This window comes from Kogia breviceps, chromosome X (assembly GCF_026419965.1).
Source record: "Kogia breviceps isolate mKogBre1 chromosome X, mKogBre1 haplotype 1, whole genome shotgun sequence".
NCBI lineage: Eukaryota > Metazoa > Chordata > Mammalia > Artiodactyla > Physeteridae > Kogia > Kogia breviceps.
The window spans coordinates 119,344,671-119,362,810 of NC_081330.1; the positions used below are offsets into that span (position 1 = coordinate 119,344,671).

An 18,140-nucleotide genomic window follows, 5' to 3' on the forward strand; every position below is an offset into this window, starting at 1 on the left:
ATAAATGTATATATATTTTATCTTTCTTAAAGCCAAATATACTTTATACCATCTGTTTTACATATGTGTATTACATATGGCAACACACACACATAACAAACATATATATTCTAACCTGATTTTTTACTTACAATAAATCATGGACATGCATCTATGTTAATAAACATAGATCTACATCATTTTTTTAATGGCTGTGAAACTATTCCATTATTTTCTTAGGATCATTTCTAGAAGTGGAAATGCTGGATCGAAGGGTATGTACATTTTTAAGGCTTTTGATATATATTGCCAAACTGCTTTCAAGAAAGAGTAGCCAGGGGGCTTCCCTGGTGGCACAGTGGTTAAGAATCCGCCTGCCAATGCAGGGGACACGGGTTCGATTCCTGGTTCGGGAAGATCCCATATGCTGCGGAGCAACTAAGCCAGTGCACCACAACTACTGAGCCTGCGCTCTGGAGTCCACGTGCCACAACTACTGAGCCCGTGTGCCACAACTACTGAAGCCCGCGCGCCTAGACCCTGTGCTCCGCAACAAGAGAAGCCACTGCAATGAGAAGCCCGCTCACCACAACAAAGAGTAGCCCCTGCTCGACGCAACTAAAGAAAGCCCGCATGCAGCAACGAAGACCTAATGCAGCCATAAATAAATAAATACACAAACAAACAAATAAATAAATTTATTAAAAAGCAAAAAAGAGAAAGAAAGAGTAGCCAGGAACTTCTCTGGTGGTGCAGTGATTAAGAATCCGCCTGCCAATGCAGGGGACATGGGTTCGATCCCTAGTCCAGGAGGATCCCACATGCCGTGGAGCAACTAAGCCCGTGCGCCACAACTATTGAGGCTGTGCTCCAGGGCACACGAGCCACAACTACTGAACCTGCGTGCCACAACTACTGAAGCCCATGCACCTAGACCCCACGCTCCGCAACAAGAGGAGCCACCACAATGGGAAGCCCACGCACTGCCAGGAAGAGTAGCCCCTGCTTGCCACAACTAGAGAAAGCTCGCACGCAGCAACGAAGACCCAACACAGCCAAAAATAAATTAATTTTTTTTAAAAAGAGTAGCCATTTTACACTCCCACCAAGACGACTCCCCACACACTTACGTGCTAAGGACATTATTCTTTTTTTTTAATTGAAGTTTAATGCATACAGAAAAGTTCACAGAACAAATACAGAACTCAGTGAATTATCACAAAGGAATTTCTTATGCAATCACCACCAAGGACAAGAAATAGAACATTGCCAATATCCAAAAGCCCCCTCTGTGGCCCCTCATAATTACTATCACCTCCCACTTTCCCAAGGAGAGTCACTATATTGATTTCTAACACTATAGTTTACTTTTTGCCTTTTTTGATCTATATATAAACAGAATCATAAAGTAAATATTTTGGGAGGAATCTTATTTCCTTTGCTCAACACTAAGTTCATGAGATTCAGCCATGCATGTTGTTCCACTTAGTTGTAGTGTCTTCATTTTCATTGATGTATAGTATTCCACATATTCAAAATTTATATACCCATTCTATTGTTGGTGGACATTGGATTATCTACAGTTTGGTGGTACTACAAACAGTGCTGCTAAGAACATTCTGTACATGACCCTTTGGTGCATTAAACCTATAGCTCAATTTGGGGAGAATTTATATCTTGACAACTTTGGCCCTTGAACATAGTAATACCCACCCATGTATTTCAATTCTTTTTTATTTCTTTTAATAATACTTTAGAAATCTCACACATCAATCATTTGGTTTCCTTCTTGGTATTTGATTATATATTGTGAATGGTATCTTTTAAGATTTTCATTACCTAAAAGTTAATGGCTGCCTATACCAGTTATCAATTTACTTCCACCCACTTAAAAATCTACCTTTCTTTGCCCTGTTTTGTGATATTGGAGCTGAACCCTGTAAATATTTCTCCTTTGGTAGCTGGCATAATGTTAGGCTTTATCAGCAGAGGGTGCAGGAAGAATGCTCTAAGACATAGCAGAAGAAATGGTTCTGGTGTACTTTGCTTCTTGCTTCTACAGCGTAGCATGGCTGCTAGAGGTGTGTGGGAAATGCAGTGGCACCCACTCTCTAGTGAATTTACGGGACACCACAGTGGGTGGTTCCCTTGCCAGCAGTGTGTGGGAGACACAGTGGTGCACAGCCCAAAGAGAGTTTTGAAGGCACCACAGTGGGTGGCTCCATTCTCTTCCTAGCCCACTAACTACAGACCAACTCTGACCTGAGACACCTCAGTGAACTTTCACCCCATCCAGTGGGCCAAAGTGACACCCTCTCCAATGAGGTCTGAATCTTAGCCTTGGTTGGAAGTAGGGGACTCTTCCAAGTTTGTTCCTTCCTTGGATACTCTCTCTCAGCCTTAGAGACAGTAGTTGTTCCCTACACTTTCTGTTCTTGTATTCTTTAGAGTTCTCTTCTATTCCTATTAGTAATTAATCACCTTTTACTAGTTTATAATTCTTTATATTGTTTCCTTGTTCAAATTACTGATGTGGTTTCTGTCTCATGAATAGATTCTGACTGATACACTAGTATATGGAAGTGCAATCAATTTCTGTTTATTGACCTTGAGGTTCTACAACTTGGTAAATTCACTTATTAATTCTAACAGTTTTTCTGTGGATTTATTTGGCATGTTGTCTATGCATACTGACATTTTATTTCTTCTTTCTAAGCCTTATCATTTTATTTAACTTGCCTTATTGAGCTCGCTAGCATCCCTAGTACAAAGTTGAACAGAGTCTTGAGAGGGGGCCTCTGTATTAGTTTCCTATTGCTGCTCTAACAAATTGCCATAGAGTTAGTGGCTTAAAATAACACTTATTTATTCTCTTACAGTTCTGGAGGTTAGAAGTACAAAATCAGTTTCACTGGGCCAAAGTCAAGTGTCAGCACGGCTGGTTCCTTCTGGAAGCTCTGAAGGGAGAATCTCTTTCCTTGCCTTTTTCAGCTTCTAATGGTTGCCTATATTCCTTGGCCTGGGGCACCTTCCTCCATTTTCAAAGAGCATTATTTCAATATCTGCTTCCATCATCACATCACATTCTCCTCTGATTCTGACTCTTCCTATGTCCCTCTTATAAAGACCACTGTGATTACACCAGACCCACCTAGACAGTGCAGGATAATCTCCTCAGGTCAAGATCTTTAACTTAATCACATCTGCAAAGTCCCTTTTGCCAAATAAGGTAACAGTCACAGATTCTGGGGATTAGAATGTGGATATATTATGGGAAGGGGCATTATTCAGCCTGCTACAGCATCCTTCCCTCATTCCCAAACTTAGAAGGAAAGGTTTCAACATGTCTCCATTAAGTATGCTATTTTCTATAGGCTTTGGTAGATATCCTTGATGAGATTAAGAAAGTTTACTTCCATTTTTAGTTTTCCAAATGTTTTTTAAACCCATGAAACCAGGACGAAATACATGAAACAATTTTTTTCTTGAGAGAATTATATTACTTCTTTAAGTTTTGTTAAGTGGTGAATTACACTGATTTTCAAATGCTAAAACAACCTAGAAATCCTAGTGTTCCTAGAATAAACTAAACTCTGTTGTGATACACTAACCTTTTGCTATTATTTCATCCAGGATTTTTTTCATCTAAATGTATGAGTGATATTAGCTTTTAATTTTCCTTTTCCATAATGTTCTTGTTAGGTTTTGGTATCAAGGTTATGCTGTCCTCCTAAAATCATCTTCAAAGTATTCCCTTGAGAATTCCCTGGCGGTCCAGTGGTTAGGACTCTGCACTTCCACTGCCAAGGGCACGGTCTGGGAACCCTCAAGTCATGTGGCGCAGCCAAAAAAAAAAAAAAGAAAAGTGTTCCCTCTATTTCTATTCTCCAGAAGAGTTTCTGTAACACTGGTTTCATTTCTTTCTTAAAATATTAAATATGCATACTGTAATGGCTAATAAAGCTATATGAGCTCAGAGCTTTCTATGTGGAAAGTTTCAAAATTTCAGATACAATTTCTTTAATAGTTATAGGATTGTTCAGATTTTCTATTTCTTTTTGTGTCAGTTTTTATAAGTGTGTGTGTACATATATATTTTAAGAATGTGTCCATTTAATCTAAAGTTTCCATTTATTAGCATAAGAATTTCCATAATATATCTTATGATATTTTTAATATCTGTAAAGTCTGTAGTAATGCCCCCCCTTTCAATTCTGGCATCAGTTATTTGGTCTCTCTTTCTTTCTCTCCTTATGAGGGTTATATTGACATTTTCTTCAAAGAACCACTTTTTGTTACTTTGCTGATCACAGTTTCATCTTTTAAAATATATACATTGAAGGATATCAATGCCTCTCTAATTTGCATCCCATAAGTTCTGATATGTTGTATTTTCATTACTCAATTTCAGCATTCTAATTTCCACTGTGATTTCTTCTTTGATCCAAGGGTTATTTAGAAGTGTATTTCTCATTTCCAAGCCCAAGGGGATTTTCTAGCTACCTTATGTAATTGAGTTGTAGCTCAATTCACTATGTCAGAGAATTTATTCTATATGTTTCCAAAACAAAATTTGTTGAGATTTACTTTATGTTCCATTTAATGGTCAATTTTTGTAAATGTTCCATTTGTGCTTGACAGCAATGTATATTCTGCAATGTTGGATGCAGAGTTCTATATATTCAATATGTCTTTTAAGGAAAGTTTGCTAATCTTTTTGTCTGTTTATACTTTCGGTTCCTGTGAGAGAGGAGTGTTAAAATCTCCCACTATGATGGTAGGTGTTTCTACTTCTACTTGTTCAGTGCAGTTTTGTTTTACATATTTTTGAAGAAGGCTATATTAATAGGTGCATACACATTTAGAATGGATTTAGTTGGAAAACTGAATATTTTATCATGAAGTGTCCCTTTATTTTTCTAGTAATGTATATCTCCTTGAAGTCTACTTTGTCTGATATTAATGCAGCTGTTCCCACTTTGTTTTTGTTAGTATTTTCATGTTGTATCTTTTCGTAAATTTTATTTTCAATGTTTTGTACAGATTTTCCCTGACTTAAAATGCAGTTACATCCCAACAAACCTATCATAAGTTTAAGATATTATGAGTAAAAAAATGCATTTAATATTTACATCTAACCTACTGAACAGCATAGCTTAGCCTAGCCTACCTTAAATGTGCTCAGAACACTTACATTAGCCTATAGTTGGGCAAAATCATCTAACACAAAACCTATTTTATAGTAAACTGTTGAATATCTCATGTAATTTATTGAATACTGTACTGAAAGTGAAAAACAGAATGGCTGTATGGGTATGGAACGGCTGTAAGTGTACTGGTTGTTTACCCTTGTGATCTTGTGGCTGACTGGGAGCTGTGGCTCAATGCTACTACCCAGCATCATGAGAGAGCATTGTACCATATATTGCTAGCCTGGGAAAAGATCAAAATTCAAAATTCGAAGTATGGTTTCTATTCAGTGCATATGGCTTTCACACCATTTTAAAGTTGAAAAATTGTAAGTCGAACCATCATAAATTGGGGACCACCTGTATATATGACTCTACTGTCTACTGGCTTCTGTTGCAACTCTTGAGAAGTCTGACGTCACTCTAATTGTTGTCTCTGTAGCACCGTGTGTTTCCTCTGCTCGCTTTTAAGATTTTCTCTTCTCTGCTGATGCTCTGCAGTTTCACCACAAGTGTGTGTAGGTGTGAATTTAATTTTATTTACCCTATTTGAGAATCACTGTTCCTCTTTACCTGTGAATTTGAGTCTTTCAACAGTTCTGGAAAAGTCTCAGCCATTATCATGTCAAATATATTCTCTCCTCCTGGGACCCTGATTAGATGTATGTTACACATTTGATTCTTAATCTTTCTAATTCTTTTTTACGCAATGTCTAATCTTCTGTTTAACCCACTCACTATGTTTTCTTAATGAGTTTTTATATCTATATAAAATAAAAATGGTTCTTCTTTAAATCATTTTCAAATGCATATTTGTGATTCCATCTTTCATTTCTTTAAACATTTTCTTTCTCAGTAATTTTTTATTTTGTATTTGATAATTCCAATATATAATGTCCTTGGGAAACTAATCTGTTGCTTTTTGTTTCTGCTGACTCTCCCTCATGGTAGCTTGTCCCCTTGTTTGTTTGGTGATCTTCGGTTGTGACCTCATATTAGTTGATCTTAATCTCTGGATATACTAGTGGCACAAATTTGGGACGCTTCCCATGAATATGGATTTGCATTTGCTTGCCAGGAGTTGGGGGCACTACAGACCTAAGACTACTTTAGTCACTTTGAGGATCTAGGCTTAATGTTGTAAGTCTCAAATTCAGCTTATCCATCTCTCTACTATCCTATGGTTTAGTCTCAGGATTGACTGCTACACCAATATTAGTATTTGCCCCCAGGACAATCTAGCCTTTTGAGCTTGCTTGCTGCTCCATGTTCCAACATGTGGTTTTAAAAATCCTTTAATGGGGAGAGGAAATGCAGCCTAGAGATTTATCTTAATTACTGTGAGGCTGGTAAATGCATTAAAATTCTGTATCCTCTAGAATCTAGCTGTTTCTTAACAGGAGGACCTTCCAGAGTGTCTAGTCAAACATACTACCAGAAGAGAAGTCTAATTCTGGGTGGTTGTTGTTTTTTTAAGTTGAAAGAAGCTTACTGAAAAGGAGGAATATGCTTTTGTCCAAGCATATAATGGACTATATTTCATTTTTATCTCTATCATTCCTTGCTGGTAAAAGTAGAAAACTTAAATCTTAAGGAAACAACGAAAATGAAAACTAATTTGTATGTAACCTGTTATGTTATGAAATGGTAAGCATTACATAATTTTTTTTACCTGATTTACTGTGGTCTTCAAGTTGGAAAACATGAATGAGGTCAGTTTTTTGTGAAATCATTCTCTCTTTTAACATCCTGATGGCACTACTTTCAACAGCATTCACCCTATGTTAAGAAAATAATTATTAGGTGAAAGTTACATAAGTCATCCTGTTCTGTTTCATTTTAATATGATTTGTTGCCACTCACCAGTTCCTACATTAAATGAACTGTCTAACTTAACAAATAACATATTACTAGGTGGTGAATATGTTTATATGTATGTGTGTGTGAAATTTTAAAAGGATTATCACTGGTATTTTCTTTTTGATTTCAAAGATTCACATGAACAATTAGTGTATGAGAATATCCAAGACAAGAAGGAAAACAAAGAGGGACTTGCTATAGCAGATGTTGAAATTTACCTTAAAGTTACTTAAACAAAACAGCAGGCATTGACACAGGAGAACACAGATACATACATGAATAGAATAGAATTTTCATAAATATAGTGAACTATAATATATATGGGAACAATATATATGACAAAGGAGGTATTAAAATTCAGTAGAAAAGGACGATTTTTAAAAATAGTGCTAGCACAATTAATGTCTGGATGTTAAACTTCTACCTCAGACCATTTACAAAAATAAATTCAAAATAAAGGAGGAACAGAGAACAAAGTAGTCATGAGTCACCCCCAAAAAGCAAAATGGCAGATGTAAATCCAACCATATCAATAATAACATCGTATTTGAATGGATTAAATAAATAAAAAAGCAGAGACTATGAGACTGAATTAAAAAAATAAGATCCAACTATATGTTGTCTATGGGAGACACACTTTAGTTTCAAAGATACAAAGAGTTTGAAAGGAAAAAGTATACCATGCAAACAGCAACCAGAAGAGAGTTAGAGTGGGCATACTAATAGTAGACAAAATAGACTTGAAGACAAAAGCTATTACTAGAGAAAAAGAGGGATATTTTAGAATGATAAAAGAACCAGGGCTTCCCTGGTGGCACAGTGGTTGAGAGTCTGCCTGCCGATGCAGGGGACACGGGTTCGTGCCCCGGTCCAGGAGGATCCCACATGCCGTGGAGTGGCTGGGCCCGTGACCCATGGCTGCTGAGCCTGCGCGTCCGGAGCCTGTGCTCTACAACGGGAGAGGCCACAACGGTGAGAGGCCGGCATATCGCCAAAAAAAAACCCCCAAAAAACCAATCAGTCAAGAAGATGAAATAATTATAAAACATATATGAAACTAACAACAGAGCCCAAAGCTACATGAAACAAAAACTGACAGAATTGAGGGGGCAAATAGACAATTCAACAATAATAGTTGGGGACTTCAGTACTCTACTTTCAATAATAGATAGAACTGGGCAGAAAATCAAAAAGGATATAAAAGACTTGAACAGCACTATAAACCAATTGGATCTAACAGATTTGTATAAAACACTCCACCCAACATCAGCAGAATATATATTCTTCTAAAGCGTATATGGAATATTCTCCACAATAGACCCCATGTTAGGCCATAACGTAAGTCTCAATAGATTTAAAATGATTAAAACCATACAAAGTATCTTTCCTGACTACAAATAAATAAATAAATTAGAGAGTAATAACAAAGAAATTGGGAAAATCACCATGTAAGGAAATTAAGCAATACAATCCTAAATAACCAATGGGTCAAAGAAGAAATCACAACAGAAATAGAAGACACTTTAAGATGAATGAAACTGTAAATACAACATGCCAAAACATATGAGATGCAATTAAAGCAGTGCCTAGAGGAAAATATATATCCATAAATACCTATATTAAAAAAGAAAGATATCAAATCAACAGCATAACGTCTATCCTCAAAAGCTAGAAAAAAAAAGATTAAACTGGGCTTCCCTGGTGGCGCAGTGGTTGGGAATCTGCCTGCCAATGCAGGGGACACGGGTTCAAGCCCTGGTCTGGGAAGATCCCACATGCCGCGGAAAACTAAGCCCGTGAGCCACAACTACTGAGCCTGCGCGTCCGGAGCCTGTGCTCCGCAACAAGAGAGGCTGCGATAGTGAGAGGCCTGCGCACCGCGATGAAGAATGGCCCCCACTCACCGCAACTGGAGAAAGCCCTCGCACAGAAATGAAGACCCAACACAGCCAAAAATAAATAAATAAATTTATTTTTTAAAAAAAGATTAAACTAAAATCCAAAGCAAATACATGGATGGAAATAATAAAGAACAGAGGAGAAATACATGAAATAGAGAAATAAAAAAACAATAGAGAAAATCAACAAAACCAAAAATTGGTTCTTTGAAAAGATCAATAAAATTGACAAACTTTTAGCTAGACTGGCTAAGGAAAAAAAAAGACCCAAATTTCTAAAATCAAATGATTTTAGAAAGAGGGGTCATCACATCTTACCTTACAAAAATAAGAAGTATAAAGGAATACTATGAACAATTGTACGCCAACAAATTAGATAACAAACAAATTCCTATAATGATACAAATTACCAAAATTGGCTAGGAAGAAATAGAAAACTGAACATACCTGGAACAAGGAACAAGATTGAGTAAGTAATCAAACAACTTCTCACAAAGAAAAGCTCAGGGCCAGATGGCTTCACTGGTGAATTCTACCAAACATTTAAAGAAGAATTAATACCAATCATTCACAAACTCTTCCAAAAAATAGAAAACGTGGGAATACTACCCATCTTATTATATAAAGCCAGTATTACCATGATACCAAAACCAAAGATCACAATAAAACTACAGACCAATAACTCTTATGAATATAGATGGAAAATCCTCAACAAAACACTAGCAAACTGCACCTAGCAATATATAAAAACGATCATATACCATTAACAAGTGGGATGTATCCCAAGAATGCAAGGTGTGTTTAACATCTGAAATTAATCAATGTAACACATCATATTAATAGAATAAAGGACAAAATCCACATGATGATCTCAATACATTCAGAAAAGTATTTGACAAAATCCAACACTCTTCATGATAAAAACAGTCAACAAACTAGGCATGGAAAGGAACATCCTCAACCTGATAAGGGGCATCTGCAAAAAACACATAGCTAATATACTTAATGCTGAAAGACTGAATATGTCCCTCTTAAGATCAGGAAGAAAACAAGGGTATCTGTTCTCACCACTTCTATTCAGTATTGGTTTGGAGGTTCTAGCCAGGCAGTTAAGCAAGAAAAGGAAGTAAAAGGCATCCAGATTGGAAAGGAAGAGTAAAACTATCCGCATTCACAGGTAATACGATCTTGTATATAGAAAATCCCATAGATTCCACTAAAAACTATTAGAGCTTTGTACAGCAACTATACTTCAACTAAAAAAATAAATTAAAAAACTATTAGAACTAATAAAGAAGTTCATTAAGACTGCACAACATACAAAAATCAACTGTATTTCTAAACACTAGAAATGAATAATCCAAAAATATAATTAAGAAAACAATCCAAGCTCTCACTCTCTCTTGTAAGGACACGAGAATCACAACTAGCTGCTGGACAATCATCGACAGGAAGACACTGGAACTCACCAAAAAGATACCCGACATCCAAAGACAAAGGAGAAGCCACAATGAGATGATAGGAGGGGCATGATCACAGTAAAATCAAATCCCATAACTGCTGGGTGGGTGACTCACAGACTGGAGAACACTTATACCACAGAAGTCCACCCATTGGAGTGAAGGTTCTGAGCCCCACGTCAGGCTTCCCAACCTGGGGGTCCGGCAACAGGAGGAGGAATTCCTAGAGAATCAGACTTTGACAGCTAATGGGATTTGACTGCAGGACTTTGACAGGACTGGGGGAAACAGAGACCCCATTCTTGGAGGGCACATACAAAGTAGTGTGTGCATCGGGACCCAAAGGGAAGGAGCAGTGACCCCATAAGAGACTGAACCAGACCTACCTGCTAGTGTTGGAGGGTCTCCTGCAGAGGCGGGGGATGGCTGTGGCTCACTGTGGGGACAAGGGCACTGGCAGCAGAAGTTCTGGGAAGTACTCCTTGGTGTGAGCCCTCCCGCAGTCTGACATTAGCCCCACCAAAGAGCCCAGGTAGGCTCCAGTGTTGGGCTGCCTCAGGCCAAACAACGAACAGGGAGGGAACCCAGCCCCACCCATCAGCAGACAGGCAGATTAAAGTGTTACTGAGCTCTGCCCACCAGAGCAATAGTCAGCTCTACCCACCACCAGTCCCTCCCATCAGGAAACTTACACAAGCCTCTTAGATAGCCTCATCCACCAGAGGGCAGACAGCAGAAGCAAGAACTAGAATCCTGCAGCCTGTGGAACAAAAACCACAATCATAGAAAGACAGACAAGATGAAAAGGCAGAGGGCTATGTATCAGATGAAGGAACAAGATAAAACCCCAGAAAAACAACTAAATGAAGTGGAGATAGGCAACCTTCCAGAAAAAGAATTCAGAATAATGAAAGTGAAGATGATCCAGGACCTCCGAAAAAGAATGAAGGCAAAGATCAAGAAGATGCAAGAAATGTTTAACAAAGACCTAGAATAATTAAAGAACAAACAAACAGAGATGAACAATACAATACCTGAAATGAAAACTACACTAGAAGGAATCAATATCAGAATAACTGAGGCAGAAGAATGGATAAGTGACCTGGAAGACAGAATGGTGGAATTCACTGCTGTGGAACAGAATAAAGGAAAAAGAATGAAAAGAAATGAAGACAGCCTAAGAGACCTCTGGGACAATATTAAAGGCAACAACATTCACATTATAGTGGTCTCAGAAGGAGAAGAGAAAGGACCAGAGAAAATATTTGAAAAGATGATAGTCGAAAACCTCCCTAACATGGGAAAGAAAATAGCCACCCAAGTCCAGGAAGCACAGCGAATCCCATACAGGAGAAACCCAAGAAGAAACAAGCCAAGACACACAGTAATCAAATTGGCAAAAGTTAAAGACAAAGAAAAATGATTGAAAGCAGCAAGGGAAAAACGACAAAAAAACATACAAGGGAACTCCCATAAGGTTAACAAGCCAAAAGGGAGTGGCATGATATACTTAAAAGTGATGAAAGGGAAGAACCTACAACCAAGATTACACTACCCGGCAAGGATCTCATTCAGATTCGATGGAGAAATCAAAAGCTTTACAGACAAGCAAAAGCGAAGAGAATTCAGCACCACCAAACCAGCTCTAAAACAAATGCTAAAGGAACTTCTCTAAGTGGGAAACACAAGAGAAGAAAAGGACCTACAAAAACAAACCCAAAACAATTAAGAAAATGGTCATAGGAACATACATATCGATAATTACCTTAAACGTGTGAATGGATTAAATGCTCCACCCAAAAGACACAGGCTTGCTGAATGGATACAAAAACAAGACCCATATATATGCTGTCTACAAGAGACCCACTTCAGACCTAGGGACACATACAGACTGAAAGTGAGGGGATGGAAGAAGATATTCCATGCAAATGGAAATCAAAAGAAAGCTGGAGTAGCAATACTCACATCAGGTAAAACAGACTTTAAAATAAAGAATGTCACAAGAGACAAGGAAAGACACAACATCATGATCAAGGGATCAATCCAAGAAAAAGATATAACAATTATAAATATATATGCACCCAACATAGGAGCACCTCAATACATATGGCAACTGCTAACAGCTGTAAAAGAGGAAATCAACAGTAACACAATAATAGTGGGGGACTTTAACACCTCACTTACACCAATGGACAGATCATCCAAACAGAAAATAAATAAGGAAGCAAAGCTTTAAATGACACAGTAGACCAGATAGATTTAACTGATATTTATCGGACATTCCATCCCAAAACAGCAGATTACACTTTCTTCTCAAGTGCTCATAGAACATTCTCCAGGATAGATCACACCTCGGGTCACTAATCAAGCCTCAGTAAATTTAAGAAAATTTAAATCATATCAAGCATCTTTTCTGACTACAACGCTATGAGATTAGAAATCAATTACAGGGGAAAAAAAAGGAAAAAACACAAACAAAGGGAGGCTAAACAATACGTTACTAAATAACCAAGAGATCAATGAAGAAATCAAACAGGAAATCAAAAAATACCTAGAGACAAATGAAAATGAAAACACGAAGATCCAAAACCTATGGGATTCAGCAAAAGTATTGCTAAGAGGGAATTTATAGATATACAAGCCTACCTCAACAAACAAGGAAAATCTCAAATAAACAAACTGACATTACACCTAAAGGAACTAGAGAAAGAAGAAAAAACAAAACCCAAAGTTAGCAGAAGGAAAGAAATCATGAAGATCAGAGCAGAAATAAATGAAATAGAAACAAAGAAAACAACAGCAAAGATCAATAAAACTAAAAGCTGGTTCTTTGAGAAGATAAACAAAATAGAGAAACCATCAGCCAGACTCATCAAGAAAAAGAGGAAGAAGACTTAAATCAATAAAAGTACAAATGAAAAAGGAGAAGTTACAACAGACACTGAAGAAATACAAAGCACTGTAAGAGACTACTACAAGCAAATCTATGCCAATAAAATGGACAACCTGGAAGAAATGGACAAATTCTTAGAAAGGTATAACCTTCCAAAACTGAACCAGGAAGAAATACAAAATATGAACAGACCAATCACAAGTAATGAAATTGAAACTGTGATTTAAAATCATCCAACAAACAAAAGTCCAGGACCAGATGGCTTCACAGGTGAATTCTATCAAACATTTAGAGAAGAGCTAACACCCATCCTTCTCAAACTCTTCCAAAAAATTACAGAGGAAGGAACACTCCCAAACTCATTCTATGAGGCCACCATCACCCTGATACCAAAACCAGACAAAGATACTACAAAAAGAGAAAATTACAAACCAATATCACTGATGAATATAGATGCAAAAATCCTCAACAAAATACTAGCAAACAGAATTCAACAACACATTAAAAGGATCATACACCATGATCAAGTGGGATTTATCCCAGGGATGGAAGGATTCTTCAATATATGCAAATCAGTGAATGTGATACACCATATAAACAAACTGAAAAGGAAAAACCATATGATCATCTCAATAGATGCAGAAAAAGCTTTCAACAAAATTCAACACCCATTTATGATAAAAACTCTCCAGAAAATGGGCATAGAGGGAACCTGCCTCAACATAATAGAGGCCATATATGACAAATCCACAGCAAACATCATTCTCAATGGTGAAAAACTGAAAGCATTTCCTCTAAGATCAGGAACAAGACAAGGATGTCCACTCTCACCACTATTATTCAACGTAGTTTTGGAAGTCCTAGCCACGGCAATCAGAGAAGAAAAAGAAATAAAAGGAATACAAATTGGAAAAAATAAAGTAAAACTGTCACTGTCTGCAGATGACATGATACTATACATAGAGAATCCTAAAGAGGCCACCAGAAAACTACTAGAGCTAATCAATGAATTTGGTAAAGTTGCAGGATACAAAATTAATGCACAGCAATCTCTTGCATTCCTATACACTAATGATGAAAAATCTGAAAGAGAAATTCAGGAAACACTCCCATTTACCATTGCAACAAAAAGAAAAAAAAACCTAGGAATAAACCTACCTAGGGAGACAAAAGACCTGTATGCAGAAAACTATAAGACACTGATGAAAGAAATTAAAGATGATACCAACAGATGGAGAGATATACCATGTTCTTGGATTGAAAGAATCAATATGGTGAAAATGACTATAGTACCCAAAGCAATCTACAGATTCAATGCAATCCCTATCAAATTACCAATGGCATTTTTTACAGAACTAGAACAAAAAAATCTTAAAATCTGTATGGAGACACAAAAGACCCCGAATAGCCAAAGCAGTCTTGAGGGAAAAAAACAGAGCTGGAGGAATCAGACTCCCTGACTTCAGACCATACTACAAAGCTACAGTAATCAAGACAATATGGTACTGGCACAAAAAGAGAAACATAGGTCAATGGAACATGATAGAAAGCCCAGAGATAAACCCACACACCTATGGTCAACTGATCTATGACAAAAGAGGCAAGGATATACAATGGAGAAAAGACAGTCTCTTCAATAAGTGGTGCTGGGAAAACTGGACAGCTACATGTAAAAGAATGAAATTAGAACACTCCCTAACACCATACACAAAAATAAACTCAAGGGCTTCCCTGGTGGCGCAGTGATGAGAGTCTGCCTGCTGATGCTGTGGACACGGGTTCACGTCCCGGTCCGGGAAGATCCCACATGCCGTGGAGTGGCTGGGCCCATGAGCCATGGCCGCTGAGGCTGCGTGTCAGGAGCCTGTGCTCCGCAATGGGAGAGGCCACAACAGTGAGAAGCCCGCGTACCGTAAAAAATAAATAAAATAAAATAAACTCAAAATGGATTCAAGACCTAAATGTAAGACCAGACACTTTAAAACTCTTAGAGCAAAACATAGGAAGAACACTCTTTGACATTAATCACAGCAAGATCTTTTTTGATCCACCTCCTAACGTAATGGAAATAAAAAAATAAATAAACAAATGGGACCTAATGAAACTTAAAAGCTTTTTCACAGCAAAGGTACCATAAACAAGACCAAAAGACAACTCTCAGAATGGGAGAAAATAGTTGCAAATGAAGCAACAGACAAAGGATTAATCTCCAAAATTTATAAGCAACTCATGCAGCTCAATAACAAAAAACAAACAACCCAATCCAAAAATGGGCAGAAGAACTAAATAGACATTTCTCCAAAGGAGATATACAGATTGCCAACAAACACATGAAAGAATGCTCAACATCATTAATCATTAGAGAAATGCAAATCAAAACTACAGTGAGATATCATCTCACACCGGTCAGATTGGCCATCATCAAAAACTCTAGAAACAATAAATGCTGGAGAGGGTGTGGAGAAAAGGGAACCCTCTTGCACTGTTGGTGGGAATGTAAATTGATACAGCCACTATGGAGAACAGTATGGAGGTTCCTTAAAAAACTAAAAATAAAACTACCATATGCCCCAGCAATCCCGCTATTGGGCATATACCCAGAGAAAACCACAATTCAAAAAGACACATGCACCCCAATGTCCACTGCAGCACTGTTTACAATAGCCAGGTCATGGAAGCAACCTAAATGCCCATTGACAGACGAATGGATAAAGAAGATGTGGTACATATATACAATGGAATATTACTCAGCCATAAAAAGGATCGAAATTGAGTCATTTGTTGAGACATGGATGGATATAGAGAATGTCATACAGAGTGAAGTAAGTCAGAAAGCGAAAAATGAATATTGTATATTAACACATGTACGTGGAACCTAGAATAATGGTACAGATGAACCGGTTTGCAGGGCAGAAGTTGAGACAAAGATGTAGAGAACAAACGTATGGACACCAAGGGCAGAAAGCCGCTGGGGGGTGGGGATGGTGGTGTGATGAATTGGGCGATTGGGATTGACATGTATACACTGATGTGTATAAAACTGATGACTAGGGGCTTCCCTGGTGGCGCAGTGGTTGAGTGCCCGCCTGCCGATGCAAGGGACACGGGTTCATGCCCCGGTCCGGGAAGATCCCACGTGCCGCAAAGCGGCTGGGCCCATGAGCCATGGCTGCTAAGCCTGCGTGTCCGGAGCCTGTGCTCCGCAATGGGAGAGCCCAGAACAGTGAGAGGCCCGCGTAATGCAAAAAAACAAACAAATAAAAAAACAAAAAAACACTGATGACTAATAAGAACCTGCTATATAAAAAATAAATAAAATTAAATTTAAAAAAAAGAAAACAATCCCACTTACTACAACACCAAAAAGAATAAAACACTTAGAAATGAATTTACCAAAAGAAGTCGAAGACTTGCACACTGAAAAGCACAAAATATTTTTCAAGGAAATTAAAGAAGATCAAAATAAATAGAACAATATGGACTGGAAGATTTAATATTGTTAAAATAGCAATAGCCCCAAATTGATATTACAGATTCAAAATAATCCCTATCAAAATTCCAGTGGGCATTTTTGCAGAAGTTGACAAGCTGATTCTAAAATTCACATGGAAAACAATTTTTAAAAAGAAGACTCAAATTCAACTCACCTTTCCCAATTTCAAACTTACCAAAAAGCTATAGTAATCAAGACAGAGTGTTACTCACATTACGATAGTCATATAGGTCAATGGAGTACAACTTAAAGTTCAGAAATAAACCCATACCTTTATGGTCAATTGACTTTTGACAAGTGTGCCAAGACAGTCAAATAGGTGAAGGATAGTCTTTCCCACTGATGTTGCTGGGACAATTGAATATCCATATTCTAAAGAATAAGGTTGGACCCTTACCTCAAACTATACACAAAAATTAATCAAAATGGATCAGATATCCAAATATAAGAACTTAATATATAAAAATAATCTATAAAATTCTCGGAAGAAAACATAAGAATAAAGCCTCATGACTTTGACTTAGGCAGTTGGTTTTTAGATACCCCATCACAAGCAGAAAAAACAGATATATTGGATTTCATCAAAATTATAAACCTTAGTGCTGCAAATAATAACATCAAGAAAGTGAAAAGACATCCCATAGAATGGAAGAGACTATTTGTAAATCATATATCTAATAAGTGACATGAATATAGGATATATGAATAACTCTTAAAATGCAATAATAAAAAGAGTAGTAACTCAATTAAAAATGGAAAAAGGATCTGAAAGAGACATTTCACTAAAGAAGATATACAAATGCCCAATAAGAACATGAAAAGATCCTCAAAGTCATTTGTCATGAGGGAAATGTAAATCAAAACCAAGAGATCCTACTTCACATCCACTAAGATGGCTATAATCAAAAAGACAGATCATAACAAGGGTTGTCGAGGATGTGGAGAAATTTGAATCTTCATACATTGTTGGTGGGAATGTAAAATTGTGCATCCCCTTGGGAAAAAAGCTTGCAAGTTCCTCAGAATGTTAAACATAAGCATTACTACATAATCCAGCAATTCCACTTTCAGGTATATACCCAAGAGAAGTGAAAACAAATGTATACACAAAACCCTGTCCACCAACGTTCAAAACATTATTCATAGTAGCCAAAAAGTGGAAACCCACATTTCTATTAGCTGATAAATGGACAAAGAAAATGAGGTCTATTGATACAATGGAATGTTATTCAGCTATTAAAAGGACTGAAGTACTGATACCTGTTACTACACGAATGAACCTCAAAAGCACTGTGCTAAGAAAAAGAAGCTAGTCACAAAAGACCACATATTGTGTAATCCTATTTACATGACATGTCCAGAACAGGC

The 18,140-nt window shown here is 37.3% G+C and overlaps 1 protein-coding gene across 9 annotated transcripts in view; it reads right to left on the reverse strand.

The window, feature by feature from the left end:
* Positions 1–18,140, reverse strand: part of PPEF1 (protein phosphatase with EF-hand domain 1) — a 157,318-nt gene that overhangs the window by 3,432 nt on the left and 135,746 nt on the right. For all 9 annotated transcript variants that reach the window (XM_067024057.1, XM_067024062.1, XM_067024055.1 and 6 more), the window contains one exon: positions 6,841–6,947. In XM_067024057.1, coding sequence (XP_066880158.1) covers positions 6,841–6,947 — 107 coding nt within the window. The remainder of the gene's footprint in view (positions 1–6,840; positions 6,948–18,140) is intronic.